Consider the following 18570-nt stretch of genomic DNA (forward strand, 5'->3'; position numbering starts at 1 on the left):
TCCAGCTAAGAAATGATGGGCTTTGAAATTAAATTCTTTCAGATCACTGAATAGAGACTGGGGCAGCTTTGATGGAGGGAGAAATGTGCTAGACTTAAAGTCAGGAGACCTAGGTTTAGATCTGGCTATACTCCTTGTAAGCAAGTAATAGCAACTGATTATTTCAGGAAGAAGTAACATAACCTCTCTGTGCCTTGGTTTCCTCATCTATAAAGTGGGATAAATGATATCTACCCTCCTACCCATTTCAAAGGATTGTAAAGAGGATCAAGGTAAATCTATTTACTGAAAGCCCTTTGTAAATATTATTGCATGCAAAATTACTTCACACATCTGGTATTCCTATCCTGTAAACTGACCTTTGCTCTAGTATATCAAAAAAGAAAAATTGTTCTTTGGAAAATTACTTTGGCACTCATTATTGAAATGTCAGTTTCCAAAGGGCCCAATGTAAATTTTTACCTTATGGTAGTGTGTGTGTTTATGTATCTGTATCTATATCTATGCATATACTTGGCATCTCTCTCTATATATATAGTTTGTTCAGTGAATTTCTTGATGTAGATAAGTTGGATAGTTGAGGTAAGTAGGGTAATTGGTTTTAATGGAGTTAAACAACCTTAGAATGAAAACAGGGAAATGAAAGTTTGCCTGTGGGCTTCCCTTACATTGGACAATTGAGGAATAAACACCATTATCAAAGTACCACAAATAATTCATCTTTTGGTCCTGCACTATTGGTTTCTATTTTTTCGCCGGTCTCTAGTCTCAGAACTAGAGCTATGTATCTATACCTTGCAGTTGGCTGTTAGCCATACCTTCTTCAAGTCATTCTACTCATCAGTAGATTGCTCTTTGCTGACTTATCTAGCTAACTTTTTTCAAAAGGCACACAGAGAAAACTATACTCTCCACCCCTGGTATCCCCTCTTCTCAGAAGATGAACACATCACTTTCCTAGTGATTAAGGCACTTGCTGAGCCATGGAATGTGTTTTCCTGCCAAGTAAACTACTAGGATAGCCAATTTTTTTTTTTTTTTTTTTTTTTTCACAAATAGAAATCAAATTTGAATTCGAAGCAGCCTTCTTATACTGAAAGTAAGTTCACATTCTGGCAGTAAATGAGAATGAGAAGTTAGCAGAGGCTTCCATAATCATAGACAAACAGCTGTCAGCCATTCATACAACACAGTGAATTAGATTTGGTGGGGAGTAACATTGGTGAAAATATTCAATGTGTAATAAAAATGCCCCCCTTCTTTCCTATTTTTTCATATCCCCTTCTAAAATTCTTTCACCTTTTACATTTTTGTTTCTGATACATGCATTATCATTTTCTCTATTAGCCCCAAACAAGGAACTGTCATACTATGTAACTCTTTCCAAAATCCCGCATGTGAAAATCAACTAGTCTATCAATAGAGTGAAGTAGTCTGAAATACTGTGATTGTCAACAATTTTGTCAAGCAACCCAATCGTCTATATTTATGTCTCTTTTTATTAACAAGCAATAAGTAATGGCATTTTGCCCTTAATAATTCTTTTGGTGAGCATGACCGTCTTTTTGAATTCACAATGATCTGAGTATGCCACACACTTCTCAGGTCCCTAGAAAATAGAACCTTTCAGAAAAAGATCTTTTTGGCTTGTTTGCTTGGTTGGTTTTCTGTTTTATTTTGGTTCTTTTGTTTTTGTTATCTTTAAAAAACAAACAAACAGTTAAAACAGTTTTAATGGTGAGTGGTATTCCATTGTATGGCTGTACCACAATTTGTTTATCCGTTTTCCAGTTGTTTCCAGTTTTGGGCTATTATGAATAATGCTGCTATGATATTCTTATTTAAGTCTATTTCTGGACAAAAGGTCATTTCTTTTGGGTAAGTACTTAAGAGTGCAATTTCTGGGTCATAGGTAAGTGTACATTTAACTTTATAAGAAATTGCCAATCTATTTTCAAAAATGGTTATTCCATTTTACACTTCCACCATGAATATATTAGAGTTCCAATTGCTCCACATCCTTGCTAGCATCTAGTGTTGTAGGCCATTCTAGTGGGTATGAAATAGTTATCTCACTGTAGTTTTAATTTGCATTTTCGTGATGACCAATTATGTGTAGTATCTTTTCATTTGCTTATTAGCCATAACTACTATATCTTTTTTTGTAAAGTATTTAAGTCTTTTGCTTACTTTTAAATTAGATTGTTTACCTTTATGTTTTTGTTTGTTTGTTTATTTATTTTTGTAGAAGTTCTTTATATATTCTGGATACAAGTTCTGGTCAGATGTGTGTGTAGTGTGTATTTTTTCTCAATCTTTGCTTTCACATTTCGTTTTCTTAATGAGTTTTGATGGGCAGAGTTTCAATTTTGATAAAATTCAGATTATCACTTTTTCTTGCATGTTTAGTGTTATTTATGCCAAATCTAAAAACATCTTTGCCAAAATATTCTCCTATTTATTACTCTAGGGATATTATAGCTTTTGCATTTTATTTTAAAATTAATTGTTGGATTTAGTATAAGAGGTAAAGGGTTTTCTCCTATATATTTATCCACTTGTTCCAGTACTCTTTGTTGAAAAGATTATCATTTCCCATTTTAACAGCCTTGACCTTTATTGAAAATTGACCATATATGTGAGAGTCTAATTCTGGACTCTCTGTTCCATTGATCTATTTATCTGTCCTTATGCCAATATTATGCTGTTTTACAATAAGCAATGAAGTAAGGTTTACTGTAAGTCTTGAAATCAGGTAGCTTGAATCCTCCAACTTTCTTCAGACTTATTTTGGCTGGTATTACTGCTTTACTTTTCACATACCTTTTAAAATCAATTTTTCAATTTCTACCAAAAAAAAAAAAAGTCTTTATATTTTCATTGCAATTGTGGTGAATCTATAGATAAAATTGGTGAGACTTGACATCATAACAATATTGAGTCTTCTAATCTGTGAATATGGTATATTTCTACATTTATGTAGAACTCATAATAATAAACTCACAAATTTATTGTTTTCAATGTAGAGGCCTTGCACACATTTTGATAAATTTATTACTAAATATTTTATTGTCTGATGCTGTTAAGAATTTTTAAAATTATTTTCTATTGCTTGCTGCTGGTATATAGAAATATAACTAGTTTCTGTATTTTTATATTATATACTGCAGCAGTGCTAAATTCACTTAGTTTTAGTAATTATTTTGTAGATCTCTTAGGATTTTCTGTGTAAACACTTATGTTCTATGAATAAAGATAATTTTTACTTATCCTTTTCAAATTTGTATACTTTTTAGTACTTTACTTCCAAAAGAGTGTATTTTAGCAATGGAGGGAATGGACATCCTTGCCTTGTTCTTGATTTGGGGGGAAAGTATGAAGTAGTTTACTGTTAAGTATGATGTTAGCTGTGGAATTTTCTTAAGTGCCCTTTATCAGACTGAGGACGGGCCCTTCTATTGTTAGTTTCCTAAGAGTTTTGATCACGAATCGGCATTGAATTTTGTCAAACCTTTATTCTAAATCTATTGCAATGATCATATTTTTTTTCTTTGTTCTGTTAATGTGGTGAATTACATGGTCTGATTTTCAAATGTTAAAATAGTCTTACATTCTTGGGTTAAATCCTACTTAGTTGCATAATGTATTATCCATTTTAAATATTGCTGTCTTCAATTTGCTAATACTTTATCAAGAATTTTTGCATTATGTTTAAGTCTCTCCCAGGGTATTCTGGCCATATAAAATGAATTGGGAAGTGTTCCTTCTTCCTTTACTTTCTGAAAGAGTTTGTAGAAGATTGTTAATTTTTTTCATTAAATGTTCAATAGACTACCGGTGGAACAATTTGTGCCCAGAATTTTCTTTGTGGAAATATTTCACATATTGCACCTCTTCATGTGCTCTAAATCCCAAAACAGAATGTTATACTTTTGTATTAAATAGTTCCTTGTCTTTTAAAGACATTATACAATCAGTTGCTTATTTAATAAATCCAGGGAAGAAATATTTCTGGTGTTCTTCCTTTCCTCCTGTATATACAAGATTCTACCTGGTGTTATTTCTCTTCATCCTGAATAATTCCCTTTAATATCTTTGGTGAAGCTCCACTGGTAAGAAATTTTCTCAGCTTTTGTTTTTCTGAAAATGTTTCTGTTTCTCATTCATTTTTGAAGGATATGTTCACCGTATATAAAATTCTAGATTGATTTTTATTTTCTTTTAGTATTTGAATATGTTCCATAGTCTTCCAGGTTCCACTGTTCCTAATGAATAGTCAGCCATCATTTGTATTATTGTTCCTCTGTATATAACGTCTTTGTTCTCTGGAATTTTCTCTTTATCTTTGGTATTAAGCTATTTTACTAGTGCTTAGGTGTGGTTTCCTTTGTATTTATTCATTTGTATTTATTTATTTTTTCTTTGCATTCATTTCTTTGTATTTGTATTATGCCTGGTTTGCTGAGTATCAGCCTGTAAGTTGATGGTATCACCAAACTTAGGCAGTTTTTCATCTAGTGTTTTTTCAAATATTTTTCAGTCTTTATTCTCTCTCCTTTCTTTCTGGAATTCTAATTACACATTTTAGGGTACTTAATATTAACCCAAAGATTTCTGAGTCTTGGTTCATTTTTTAGTCTTTTTATTCTTTCTGTTTTAGACTGGATCGTTTCTTTTGATCAATTTTTAAGTTCACCAACCCTTTATTCTGCATTCCAATCTACCGTTAAGCCCATCAGTGAATTTTAAATCTAGGATACCCGTTTTTTTTTAATTTTTTTTAAAAAATACTTTCTATTTCTATGATTATTTTCCCCGGTCTTATAATGGCTGCTTTAAAACCTTTGTCTGCTACTGACACCATCCTGCTCATCTCAGATTCTCTTTTTGTTGAACTCATGTGTGTGTATGTGTGCCTGGGTCACATTTTCCTGGTTCTTTGCATGACTAGTAATTTTTTATTATATTTTTGTACATTGTGGTTATATAATAATATGATATAATAAAAAATTACTAGTCATGCAAAGAACTAGAGCCTTGTTCTATTATCTTCCTATAAAGTGTTGATTTTTGTTCTAGAAGGCAGTTAAATTACTTGCTGATCACCTTGAACATGTGGGGGTTTAGTTTTGCACTATTAGGGAGAGTCTGTTTTAGTTTTGCCTTTAATCATATGGTGACTCTTTAGTCCTGGGATATATCCTTTATTCCTAAGGAGTGGCCCCTCTAGAGTTTCAGTTGAAAGCCTAAGGTGTTTACCAATACCCTCTAACTCAATAATTCTAATTCTGTTTCCCTTGCAATGGTCAGTTGAAATTTCTGCTCAGATTTTTCAGATATGCAGCTCTGCTTTCCACCGGGCTTATTGTAGTCTTCCCTGTATATTTGAAGTTCCAGTGTTCAAGCCTTCAAACATCAAAATGTCTCCTGATATTTTAAGCCAGCTAGACCAAGACTTTCTGTTTGAATTCTAGACACCTCAACTATGTAGATGGGAGGGTGTTTTCAGGGGGAAAGGCTATGAAAACAAGGATCTCACTTAGTATAATTACTTTCTTTCTGGGATTGAATCTCCTCCAGTTTCTGCTTAATTTTGGTAGCTCTCAAGTGCCTTCAAATGTTGTTTTTCATATTTTGTCCATGGTTTGGAATTATTATCTTTTGGAGGGTTGGTCTGATATAAGCTATTCTGCCATTATTAGATGCCATTACTAGAACAAGATTGCAGAACAAGATCTTTGAGCTAATATTTTGTATATATCACATTCATTCTGTCTAACAAAGTGTAGGTTTTAGTGGGCCTGTGGAGTGGTCTTTAGTCACCTTATTTTCCACTATTCTTCAGTATCAATTCACTAGTAATTATTGAGGCTAATCAGTGGTAATTTCTCATTTAGTTTACATTTTGATTTCTTCCAGAATGTATTTGTTCATGTCACTCCCCTGCTTAAAACCATAAAGCCTTTTTGATGCTTAGAAATCTGGCTCCTACTTACTTTTCTAATTTCATCTCTTAGCCTTCCCCTCTTTTTCCCAAAAACCCAAGCCATAGCCAGCTTCTTGTTATTTTCTAAAACTAACTGTGCTTTTGTCCTGTCTCTACACTTTTATTCACACTGACTCGCCAGCCTGGAATACCTTCACAATTATACCTGCTGGTGAATTCCTATTCTTCTTTTAAGATACTGTCCAAGCACCATTTCCTCTTTGAAGACTCCCTTTCTTTCATCTCTGTCTACTCCAACAGTGTTACTAGCTCCTCTCCTCTGCTCTCATAGTATCTTTAAATTAAATTTGTTAGCATTTATACAGTTTTGTAACTTCTTATTTATGTATCTCTTTTCCCCACTGGACCAAATTCCTTAAAAACAAGGCACCTGTGTTTTTATCTTTGATACCATAACATAATACTGGCTACATCTGAAATTTGTCACAAGAGTTTGCTTACTTAATATGTAAATAAATTAGTAGGCACATTATGAATTAGCTCGAGTTCTTCCTTAGAAGAACTTGATATGCGCTTAAACTCACATCAAAATACTCACTCATTCACATAACCCTAGGAATTTATCCAAGAAGGTTCCTCTCTGGTAGGAGTTCAGGACTATTGCCAAAGGCTGTGATGATTAATTGGGCCTTCTTTCCAACCTACCTGGGAAAACTCAACGTTCTGTCTTCTCTTTAAATTGCTCACATCAGAGCTTCTTAACGAGGTCTTTGCCTTGGTAATTTCTATTTTCTCCCCATCAATTTACTGTCTTTCTTTATCTAACTGAAATTTTGCCCTTTACACAAACAATGACTTGGGAGATGAAGGATGAATTCGCCAATCTGAGCCTTGTAGGGAAGTTAGATAGAGCAGAATTTCCTAGATTACAGGGAAACAGTGCTTTCTCTTGGTGTGCCTAGGAGGGTGTTGACCAGCTACTGCCGTTTCGGTAGCTGTTATTTGGAACTGCTGTTGAGAGGAACTGTTGGTACATGAAGATTCCTAGGTGAGCTGGAAAGCAATTAGTCCACGAGTTCATAGCTGTGGGTCTTGGCTTCTTCCAGTCTCATTCCTTGAGTAGTCATGTCATGAACATTGAACTCACAAATGATTCTTCTGCTATTAAAAGAGAATAAAGGTGTCTCAAAGAATTATGAGCTATTCCCTTGGACAGTTCTGGATTCTGACATAGAACATTTATATTTTAGATTGAAGTGGTTTCTTTTTAAAAAAATTACATATGTTATTTTCTAAAATTAATGAAGCAGGATGAAGTCACATGTAGATTTTAAAATTAATTATAAAAGAAAGTGAATGTTAGGCTTTATATATACAGAGTAATAGAATAATTTTTAAATACAATTCTATAGTATTATATAGAATTTTCCTTATCTGTTAAAAAGGACATTTAAGATATAAAATTTCTGAATTTATGCACACATATACATTCATATGTATTTCTACTGCTACAATAGTAATTTCCCAATCTTTTTTGTGTCATGAAATGAACTTTAGGGAAGCTTGGGGATACTTTCTAAGTGTTCTCTTGACTTTGTGGTCTCGTAATACTTTCTTAAAATTCTGATTTTATGCTTAACTCAAACCCAGATTGTGAATTCAAATAATAGATAGGTTGCCAGCTTTCAAAGAAAAAGGAAATAGTATTAGAAGATGTTTTCTATCAAAAGATTCAGTCCAAGGAATGTCTGTCAAAAAGCATCTTCCTGCAAGTACTCATCTGGATGCTTCCATGAATTCCATAGTTGTATATGGCATTGTCACTGTCCTCAAAAAAGACAGAATAGAGGAAACCCTCAAAGTTTTGTTTGTTGGGGCTTTGTGATTTATGGCATTGTAGAGCCTATACCAACTCCAGATGGTAATTCAGGTATTGTAAACTCAGGGAAGGGTAGAGCCACTTTCTAAGACATTAGTGGTCTTTGTGACGACAAGGGTGAGGGAACATTTCCATGTGCAAAGCTGATTTTGTGTTGTTCTTGTTGCTTTTCTTTCACTAACTAGTTATGAAAGAGTGTGACATCCTAGACATTGTCTGCACAGTGGAGAGAAAGGAAGTAAAAATGGGAGGAGCAACGTTTGTCCCGGTTATGATTTTGAAAGGGGCCCTGAGCCCTGCAAATATATTTAATATTAAAATACTAATATTTTACTTTAATTTGTGCCTGATAAATTACTTTAATTTATGCCTGATCAGATACCAGTTCTGGTTTTAAAGGTGGTTTAAAACTTAGGTTTCCCCAAATAAGTCTGATCTTCCCAAATCTTAGTTCATCGGATACAATATTCCTAGTTTAGCTTAGGATGTCCCCATGTTTTTTTCAGTTCACTTCCCTGTGGAAAAGAGAAGAGGAGGCAAGAGAAAGGAGGGGATGTGTACATACCTTAAAGTATTTTTCCCGTTTTCCCTTACCTATTCTAATTTCTATAGTAGCCACTGTAGTTTAGTTCCTCAGTTTCTGAGGGGCATTCCTTGTGAGTCCTAAAGATCTGGTAGCTCAGTGTCAGTTGGTGTGGTGTAGATAATACGTGTTATGGGAGGAAAGAGCAAGACCAGTGTGGACAACTGGTAAAGGTGGGACCTGAGCTCTTTTCCTTGGGAAAGGTAGAATATGGTAAGCAGAAGAGAGTAGAAAGGATACTTTAAGAGGCTGAGGCTGATATACCACGATAAAGAGAGGGATTGGGGTTATATGTATGACATATCTGGGAGAATCAGTCAGTGTGGTGCAGAGGATCTAGAATGATTCTCTATACTAAAACCAGAGTCTGAACACCCACGAAGATCTCTATTAGCCTGTAAGAGATTAAACTTCCCATTCACAATGAAATACATATTTTAAATAAATAAGTGGAAGCTGAATATTTTGTTTTCGTAGAGGTGGAGAGAAAGTTCTGACAATAAAAGCAGATCTCAAATGTTAATCACCTGTGGCATAGTAGTTAACTTAGAATAATATTGAAATGTTTTTGCATCTGACAGTCTCCACAAACCTGTCTCCTTTTATGTGTATGCATGCAAGTATATAAATTGCTGAATCCATGTCAGTTGTAAAGTAATGGCACTGAGGGCCTCATAAATTGTCACGGTGATCCTCAGGAGAAGACACTGTCATATCTGAATGAGTATTTCACTTCCAGAGTAATGTATGCCTTCATCTGGCCCAGCAGTCAGCATATTGCCCCGTGTTGATGGATATTGTCAGCTGGAAGCTACACTACATTTCACTGCACAATAAACATGGTTGTCAAAGCCATATAAAGTGAAATCAATTTATCCTGTATGGTCAGTGCATTTTAAATGAAATTAATGTACTGTGGGTCTGGTGGCAAAAAGGTAGCATATTAGTTATGCATCCTGGGATCTGAGACTTTTCATATAAGGGATCATTCTGTCTAGTAAGCCTAAAAGAAGGGCTGTTTATAAACTATGTTATTTTTGCTTGATCTTTGGAAAGTGGCCCCTCTGTCCTCATTCATGTTTAGAAAATAATTTACAATATTACCCAATTTGGACCTTTTTTTTCCTGTCTTTTATTTTCAATACATGATGTCCATATTTCCCAAATAATAGTTCACTTTAATGTTCTTATTTATTACTGGCTTTGACACAAACAAATTCCTACTAAAGCAAGGTATCTAGAAATAGAGTAGAAGGGCCAGAGATTGATTGGTTCACGGTGTTCCAGTATTATAACTCCACTGAATTGAAAGGATTTACTTTTTCCAGACAGTAGAAATGTTGGTTTTAATGCATATTTTGCTTCTAAACTTTTGGGTCTAGGTTTTCCTGTTTTTGCAGTGGAAGCACTGGCTGAGGCCATCCGTCTAACCACTTTACATTTAATTATCGAAGTTCTCCAGCTATAGAGATATCCGGTAGTTGCCACATAGCAAAGCATACATCAATGTGTCATGCTGGTAGGGTGCATGAAAACAAAGCAAGAGCCTCATTCATTCACTCATTTATTTAACAAATGTTACTGATTGAAATTCTATGTGCTAAGTGCTTTACTGGATCCTAGGGATACAACAGTGAATAAGACCCAGTCCCTACCCTACCTTCAAAGAGCTTTCCATCTAGTGTGTTTAACTAGAGTTGGCTCTTAGGAAACTGTAAGTCATTAGGAATTTAGACATAGTATCATAGGCAGATGTTAAAGAGCTACCTTAAATAACAGGGAAAATATATCAGGACTATTGACATGAATACCTCTTAGTCTGATACTTTTTTACATGAGTTGAAAACCAAACAACCTTTTATTCAAAAAATATTTATTCAGGATCTCTTATGAAGGAAATCCTGGGAATACAAGAATGAGGACAATATTGCTAACTTTAAGGCTTTCATATTCTTGGGCATGTGGTGGAAAGATTAGAGGGAGATACTCTTACAAGTAAGTATATGAAAGAAATCAGAATGAAGGCAGCTTGGGGAGCCTCAATGTACATGTTGTTCCTCTTCCCATCTGTGTTTACCACCTCCCCATTCACCTGCTAATTCCTATTCATCCTTCAAGACTCAGCTTAGACATCATTTCTCCTAGGAAGCATTTAGCGGACCATCCTGTTTGGTGCTTTCCTGGTGCCCTGTTTACTTAGCACACTCTGTTATAATTCACTGCTCGGAGTCTGTCTTCCCTCTAAACTATGAGCTCCTTAAAAGCAGGGGATGTTTTATTCTTCATTGTATTTCCAGCACCTGGCATAAAGTCTAACTCAGAGTAATTACTCAATTAATATCTTAATTGACTTAATTTATGAAATACACCAACATCTGAATAGGATTTGAAGGATGAGTGGGATATAGCGTGAAGGAGTGGAAAGGTCTTCCAGGCCATGAGCAAAGTGTCTGCTGAGGCACAGTGATATGAAAAGACTTCTATCTGGGAGAAAGAGAGTTTGAAATGGTAGAGAGTTGTGGTGAATGAAGCATAAATGATAGGTAAGGGTCTGCTTTTGATGGAATGAATCACAGCAGGCAAGTTTATCTTAAAATAATGCCAGCCATTGCTTTATCATCACATGAAATTGATTGTAGTAAATACGCTAAGTGTATGAAAAATATGCTAAATTAATTCTGCCCAGTTTGTCTTTGAGATCTACATGCAGCGGGCCTATAGAATTGACATTTGAAACTGTATCCTGCTTCAAAGAGGATACTTAGAAACAGAAAAGAAGGACTTAGAAAAAAAGCTGTACCAGGCAGCAAGCCATATTACATTATGTGGATAATAATGCTTTGCACCCATGTTGTTCTTCCTGCCCTGACTTATAGGAAGTAAAGCAATGAATGGCTCTGCAGCTAAACTACAGCAGTATTATTGTTGGCCAACAGGAGGTGCCACTGTGGCTGAAGCACGTGTCTACAGGGATGCCCGCGGCCGTGCCAGCAGTGAGCCACACATCAAGCGACCAATGAATGCATTCATGGTTTGGGCGAAGGATGAGAGAAGGAAAATCCTTCAGGCCTTCCCTGACATGCATAACTCCAATATTAGCAAAATCTTAGGTGAGTGCAGCAGCTGATGCTGATCTTTTATCCCATAACAGCCCCTGAGAATGGGAAGTAGGGACATGCTTAGGGTTCTAAAGGAGATTGTGGTTTGCAGAAGTTAGGTATAGCTCAACCTGCTGCTGCAAGTCACCTATGTCATCTTTGCAAGCCTTTGTCATCTGTGCACCCTTCCTTCCCACTCTCCCCACATACAATGTGGCATTTAGGTTTGGGAAATTATTACATCCACTAGGTGCCAAGGCCCCAGGGGTGCCTAAAAACTTATTTTAGAGACAACACTATTTATAATACACTTGTTAATTCTGTGTTTTTGGCATCTCTGAGAGGTCACTAGTAAGTAGGAATAATGGAGGTAAGCTTTGTCCCCTTTTCTTATTCTGTCTTCTTAAATTCGTAAGTTGCTGTGAAGCTTTGAAACACTCATAGACCCTATAGTTTTCTGTTTAGTATTCTTGGGTCCGTATGTCCCATCGAAAGACTTCATCAAGGACTAGGGGTGGGCCAAAATGGGTGTGAAACTCACGGGAGTGCAGAATAGCGCCTCTAATGATAGCTTGAAAATTTGTACAATAAAACAGCATTTACTTTAATAAGATATAACTGGTTCAAATCTCATAGCAGTGAGTTGAATACATAGACCACAGAGCAGAGGCCCATTTGTGGTAAATTGCCTGAGTGGTTCTCCCGTTTCTCAGATTTAAACTCAAGCCTTGTTCTGTTAGTGTAAAGTTTGCCTAGTGTAGATCATACTGTTTGGAATTATTATGCTCAACATATTGAACATATTTTATTCAACATGCAGCATTACAGTCAACATGTTTCCTTTTTAAAAAAGAAAAAACACAGAAGGCACTGTTCTATTTAAGCTGTCATGATGTGACAGAATCTCAAAGGAAGCCCTTTAAGAACCTGAAAAACATTACAGACTTAAACTGTGGTTTTAATTTTTTAAATGTTTTGTTCAAAAGCAATAAATATTTAACCTGAATAAATATCAGTGATCTGTACATGCACAAATACACATGTTTTGTCACTGTATAAATAACTAGATTCTGAGACATTTTGAGGCAGTGACCTCTGAGAAAATTTAAAACATACATAAGATCAAATAGTGGTGAAATGTTAAAAAACAGGTTTTTCTTTTTCTTCCTTTTGACTTTTATTTTCAAGATGGATACTAAATGTCATTAACAATTATTTTTAGAGTTTCAGAGATTGCATATGGGATATAATTCTTTTAGATTTAAATACCTTTCAAACCAAAATGGTCTAAAAGGATCTATTTTATATTTTTTCACAATTAAAAGACATACTAAGAAGTCACCGTTTCTCTCTGCTTACAGTTTTATATCTAATTTAGATATTTTCATATTTTTTCTACCATTTTAGTAGCAACACGAGAAGCTTTCATATGGGCATAGAACCTCTCTGTATCCATTTTGGCAGCTGTGGGGTATTTTTTTATTATTGGTGTGTGTTCTGTGAAAGAAAAATTATCAGAAGTATAGTAAATGAATTGATTATAAGGTAAGCTTTTAAGCACAAGCATTTCAAAAGTACCAAGAATACCAGTGGAACACAGTGAAGTCTATGTACATAGACTTTCTATGCAACTTTTTGCACAACAATCAAGAAAGAAGAGGGATGGATGTGGTATTAAAGCAGACCAGGATATTGCTGGCTACAGAGAATATTTGTACAACTTTTCCATTTGTTTATGTATGAAAAATCTCCACTAAAGAATAGCTAACAACCAGTCAGCACAGCTGTAACTGCTTTATTCACCAGCGAGACACAAAAATGCAACTTGATACATGTAAAAAAAACACATCCCTTCATTGTCAAGTGTTTAGATAATTCTTTATAAACAATATTAGAGAAGTGAATTCTTTTCCTTCTTCCTGTATAAACCATATTAAAAATTTTTGTACTTTTATTGGTACAGCTTTGAATGAACGTTTATAGTACTTGAAAATGATATAATTATAACTGCTATTGCACCTTCCGGTTCTAAAGCCGTAACTTCCTAAGTAGAGTTTAGGTTTTTTAATTATCCTAAGCCAGGGGAGACAGTGTGCACAGTAGGTTATTTATGGAAGGATGTCAACAATTGCTGACATCTTATCAAAGAATTGCTTCACTAAAGATGCTTGATGTTTAGGAGATGTTTGACTTTCTGTAACCAAGAGAGTGCTTCCTGGGCATTTTCTATCATTACTAGAAAGTATGCTTAGGAAGGTTAGGTTTTTACCTTTTTGAGAGAGATAGAAAGATGGAAGGAGGAAAGACGGTGTAGGAGAAGATCTTTAAGTAGCAAGAATCTGTTTTAAAAGAATATACTTATTGTAGCATCAGCTTTAAATCATGGAGAGGAATAATACAGTAAATGTATCATACACAAAATTGTTCTTTGCTCTCTAGTCTAAAAGTCTGTAGTCAGTGGAATGTGGTAACAGGAGCTACTCAGAGCACAGGTGAGTGAAGCAATAGCAAGGTTTATTACTAATTGTGTTTGCCAGGACTATGTTGCCTTGACTACTTGGGTACTTAAGACTATTTCATGTCTAGGATCTCGCTGGAAATCCATGTCCAACCAAGAGAAGCAACCTTATTATGAAGAGCAGGCCCGACTAAGCAAGATCCACTTAGAGAAGTACCCAAACTATAAATACAAACCCCGACCGAAACGCACCTGCATTGTTGATGGCAAAAAACTCCGGATCGGGGAGTATAAGCAACTGATGAGGTCTCGGAGACAGGAGATGAGGCAATTCTTTACCGTGGGGTAAGTATTCCTGGATTTAGCCACCTGGGTTTTTCCTTCCCAGGATGAAACCACAAGATGGTTACTGGCAGTGTGTTTGGCCAGGGGATTACGAAAGGGAGGAGGTTGACACACTGAAGGGGCTTGGCTACGGTAATCTTTGCAGTGTCACACGTGCACAGCTTTGCGGCATGGTGCCTGCTCAAATCAAAACAAACCTGCAGCAGCTCATTCCCAACTGTCACCCCTTTCATTGTCTCCCAAATTAATCTAAGATGCTCAGTGACCACACACAGACTTTCTGGTAGTTTATTTAAACATGCACACAGGGAGAAGAAAATAAAAATTAAACTTCAGAAATCCCCAGAAGCTTTCTAGCTTCTCTGGGTGGTGCTTTGACTCTAATCATAATGGTCTGCTTTTGTTGTGGGATCTACCACAAGATAATCGGCCTTGACATTGGTTAGAAGACCTCATTTTTGGCATAAGATCCAGAACTCCTGTTGCAGTAAATTATTCTGTGGTAGAAGCAGTAACAATGTGGATTTTCTTGCTTCAATCAGAAACTAGACATGTTTTGATATCTTCAAGTCTGATTTCATGTCATTTTGTTTAAAAATTAGGTAATAGATTTCTGGTATAAGTTTCGACTTGGCTGACTGGCTGTCTGCATTCAGAAGAGCCCCTTCATAACCACAATGGTCAGGATAAGTGGGGATACAGATGCCTGCAGATTCCAACACACTCAGACCTGGAAGCACATGTCTGTCTTTCTACCGTGGTCCGTTAGGGGCTGGCAAACCAGAGGGCCATCCGGGAAGTAGAGGCCAGGAGCAGCTGAAACCAGATTGGCAAGACTCTTAGAAAGTTGTTTGAGAGGGAGAAGTACAGTAAGCAGAAGGGAAGCTGCATTCACTGTTAACTTGAGGGAGAATTGAGGAGCTGTGCTATGCCAGGAAAATAATAAAACTTCACTTAAACATGGAGAAAGAGGTACCTTTGAGGAGAAATAAGGAGCTATTTTTAAGGACCCTCAAAATGTAACCTAGTGAAACAAAAAGTTGGTTTCAGAAGCATGTGTTTAAAAGAAAAAAAATGAAATAATAAGTAGATTACAACAATGAAACAGAAGTCAAATGAAAGGAGTCTGGGTCATGAATCTATAATATACACTAGAGTGTTATGGAGATAAGCATGGACTTTGGAGTCTGACTATTGGGATTTGAGTACTGACCATGCCTCCTACTTGGGCATGTTATTTAACTTCTCTAAGCTTCTGTTTTCTCATGTGTGAAATGAAATGAATAATGGTACCTATCCTCTACGATTGTTGAGTGGATTCAAAGAGGCAATGCTTTTTAAGGTACTTACATATCATGTGGCAAATAATGAATAAAATAAATAGTAAATGAAAGTTAACTCTCGTCATTAGCATTGCTATTTAATATGTATTTACTATCATGGTAAAACTATATTTTATGTCACCTCAACAGATAATCAGTGAATTTCTTTGTGCTTGTGGCAAAACCTTTTCAAGGTAAAGAGGGGCTTAAATTTACTTTATTATTTGAGGATCCTGATATATTAACAAACAAAAACATGTCAAAATGAGATTATCAAACTCCTCTGTATTATAAATGTTTGCATTTTTAAAAAGTGATGCTTTTGACACCAAAAATACAATGCAATATAATTGGGCTAGTCACATGATAATTGGAAGATTTATGAAAAATACCAATTATAGTGCACTTTAGGTAGTATGGTCATGGGTAACAAAATACAATTTTAAAACTGTTTGATAAATGTCTTTTCATCCGGTTTCATGTTTCAGTTCCCTTGATACTTATTCAAAAATATGAGTCTGCAGTAATTCTATTTTATTTGGTCCCCTTTACCAAAGTGTACATTAAAACAGCTCTGGATCAAAATATCTCAACATATAAAAATGCATGTAAAATAGAAAACTAAAACAACTTAATAACGTCTACCATTTATTGAGTGCTTGCTGTATAGTAGGTGTTTTAGGTATACTAGACCATATAATCCTCAAAAGCAACTTAAAGAAATTGAGCCTCAGAGGGGTCCTATGTCTGCCAAAAGGTGAGAAAGAGCAAAGGTTCAAATCCAGTTCTCTGTGCCTCCGTCATACCAAACGTCTGTCCACCTAGTGCGGCATCTGTAACTGTCCACCGCATTGCTCTGGAGCAAAATGTCTTCTACTCCTATTTCTAGAGGAGTCATGAATATGGCTATACCATTTTAACAAGAGCTCCTGGAACCTAGAGAAAATGAGGACTTTGATTGTAGTGCATGATGGCATAAAAGGAACTTTGAAATTTAGGGACTGAAGATCCTGTTCTAGGCATAACTAGGAGAGTCCTTTATGGAAGAATTATTTTAGATTGTGGAATGGGGCTCTAGTAGTGCAGACAGATCATCAGAATGTCTTGTTCCTTAATCTCAACACTAAGCATTTTCCTATGACTAGCTTTGTATATACTTACAACAGAAAGTCAGGTATTATTTTTGCTTGAGAATTGCATTTTCCTTTAAGTAATTGTATGTGATAGATTATTAACTCCCTGGGGTTCATCTTTGGAAATTGATTTTCATTAGATGTGAGGCTATTACAAGAGGAGTAGGAGGAAAAACAATCAAGAAATTCAAAGATTGCTATTGACTTCTTGATGAGATGGGGATGAGATCAATTTTTATAGCTGATTTGCAAAGACATGCATAACTTTTAAGTCAATAAAATTACATGTATTGCTCAACATTATCATGCATTTTACTGACTATACATCTGTAGCTAATGAGTTAGTTTTTTTATCTTAGCTATTATGAAATGACTTTATCACTAACATGGAATGGAGTAAAGTTAACCCTTACCTTAGGTTTAATCTCTTCAATTGACAGGTTGTGTCAGAATTTTATAGTAATCCTAATAAGGGTACTATTAATGTTGAAATTATATTCATAGGGTACATATATAGTTATGATGGTGTCTTTCCCTAAAGAACTATAGTCAAATGTATTCCATTTATTTGAAATTACTGTTCAGTAATTTATCTGTGGATTAGTAGAGAATTGTGCAGATACCATAAAATATTAAATTGGGGCTACTTTTCAAGTAATAATAACTATAAATTATTGAATGCTCACTATATTATATATACTGTGCTGAGAGAATCATACAGATTATTGAAAATGTAACAAATTTACAAGATACGCAGTATCGTCCCTCTATAGGATTGAAAAATATAACATTCAGAGACTTTAAATAATTTTTCCAAGGCTACACAGCTAGTAAATGACAGAGATGAGATTTAAACCAGGCTTATCTGAATCTGAAACATATGTCCTTTTCACCATTACACATGCCTCTCAGTTAGAGCCTACAAATTGTTTAGAAGCTGTGTAGTGTAGTGGTTAAGAGCATCAGTTCTGGGGCCAGACTGTTTTTGCTTAAATACTAGATCTGATTCTTCCTGGCTCTGGGAACTAATGCCTAACAATCTTTATTCCTCTGAATTTACCACATGCCCCTGAGAAACTTATTTAAACTCTCTGTACCTCAGTTTCCTTCATACATAGAATGAGGATAATAATAATTCCTATATCAGAGGACCCTTGTGAAGACTGAATAACTTAATATATGTAAAGTGCTTAAAAGACTGTTTGGCACATGGTAAGCCCTAAATTAGGATAAATATTTTTCTAGAAAAGTAATGCTTCGTGACAAATACATTGTTATGTTAAATTAAGATAATTTTCTATTGCTTTCTTTTATAAGTAATTGAGCATTTACCATTTTGGTCCTAATCCTAAAGATGTGGAATCAAGCCTATAAGATACTTATATAGTTGAAATACCATAGACAAATCTACTATTTTCATTGACCCTTTAATTCAGAACTGCCCTCCTGTAGAGACAGCTGTGTTAGAACATCCAATAGGTCATGTAAAATGATTGCTGTTGTTTCCATTCCCTCCTGCAATATCAACTACAGAGATGTGCTACATATAGGCTTATCTCCTAATGAAATAAACTTTGCTACCTTCATTTATAAACCCTGAAGAATCAGCAAAAAATGGGGCTTTGCCAACAAAAATATGTAGTTCTTTTGCAATTGGCAAAGCTATACTACCCTCCAGGAATATTCTTGTGATTTGGAAAGCATGCAACAATGCTGGGCTCTGTTAGGGCCAGCTTATACTCTTCACTTGGGCTGAGAGTGAAGGTTCTTAGCCATCTCTGCTCATACCAGCTGCATGCATACAC

At 35.4% G+C, this 18570-nt stretch overlaps 1 protein-coding gene across 16 annotated transcripts in view; it reads left to right on the forward strand.

The window, feature by feature from the left end:
• Positions 1-18570, forward strand: part of SOX6 (SRY-box transcription factor 6) — a 652380-nt gene that overhangs the window by 617122 nt on the left and 16688 nt on the right. For all 16 annotated transcript variants that reach the window (XM_037839347.1, XM_037839348.1, XM_037839337.1 and 13 more), the window contains 2 exons: positions 11286-11519; positions 14094-14310. In XM_037839347.1, the coding sequence (XP_037695275.1) occupies positions 11286-11519; positions 14094-14310 (451 nt within the window). The remainder of the gene's footprint in view (positions 1-11285; positions 11520-14093; positions 14311-18570) is intronic.

The sequence above is a fragment of the Choloepus didactylus genome, chromosome 6, assembly GCF_015220235.1.
Source record: "Choloepus didactylus isolate mChoDid1 chromosome 6, mChoDid1.pri, whole genome shotgun sequence".
Taxonomy (NCBI): domain Eukaryota; kingdom Metazoa; phylum Chordata; class Mammalia; order Pilosa; family Megalonychidae; genus Choloepus; species Choloepus didactylus.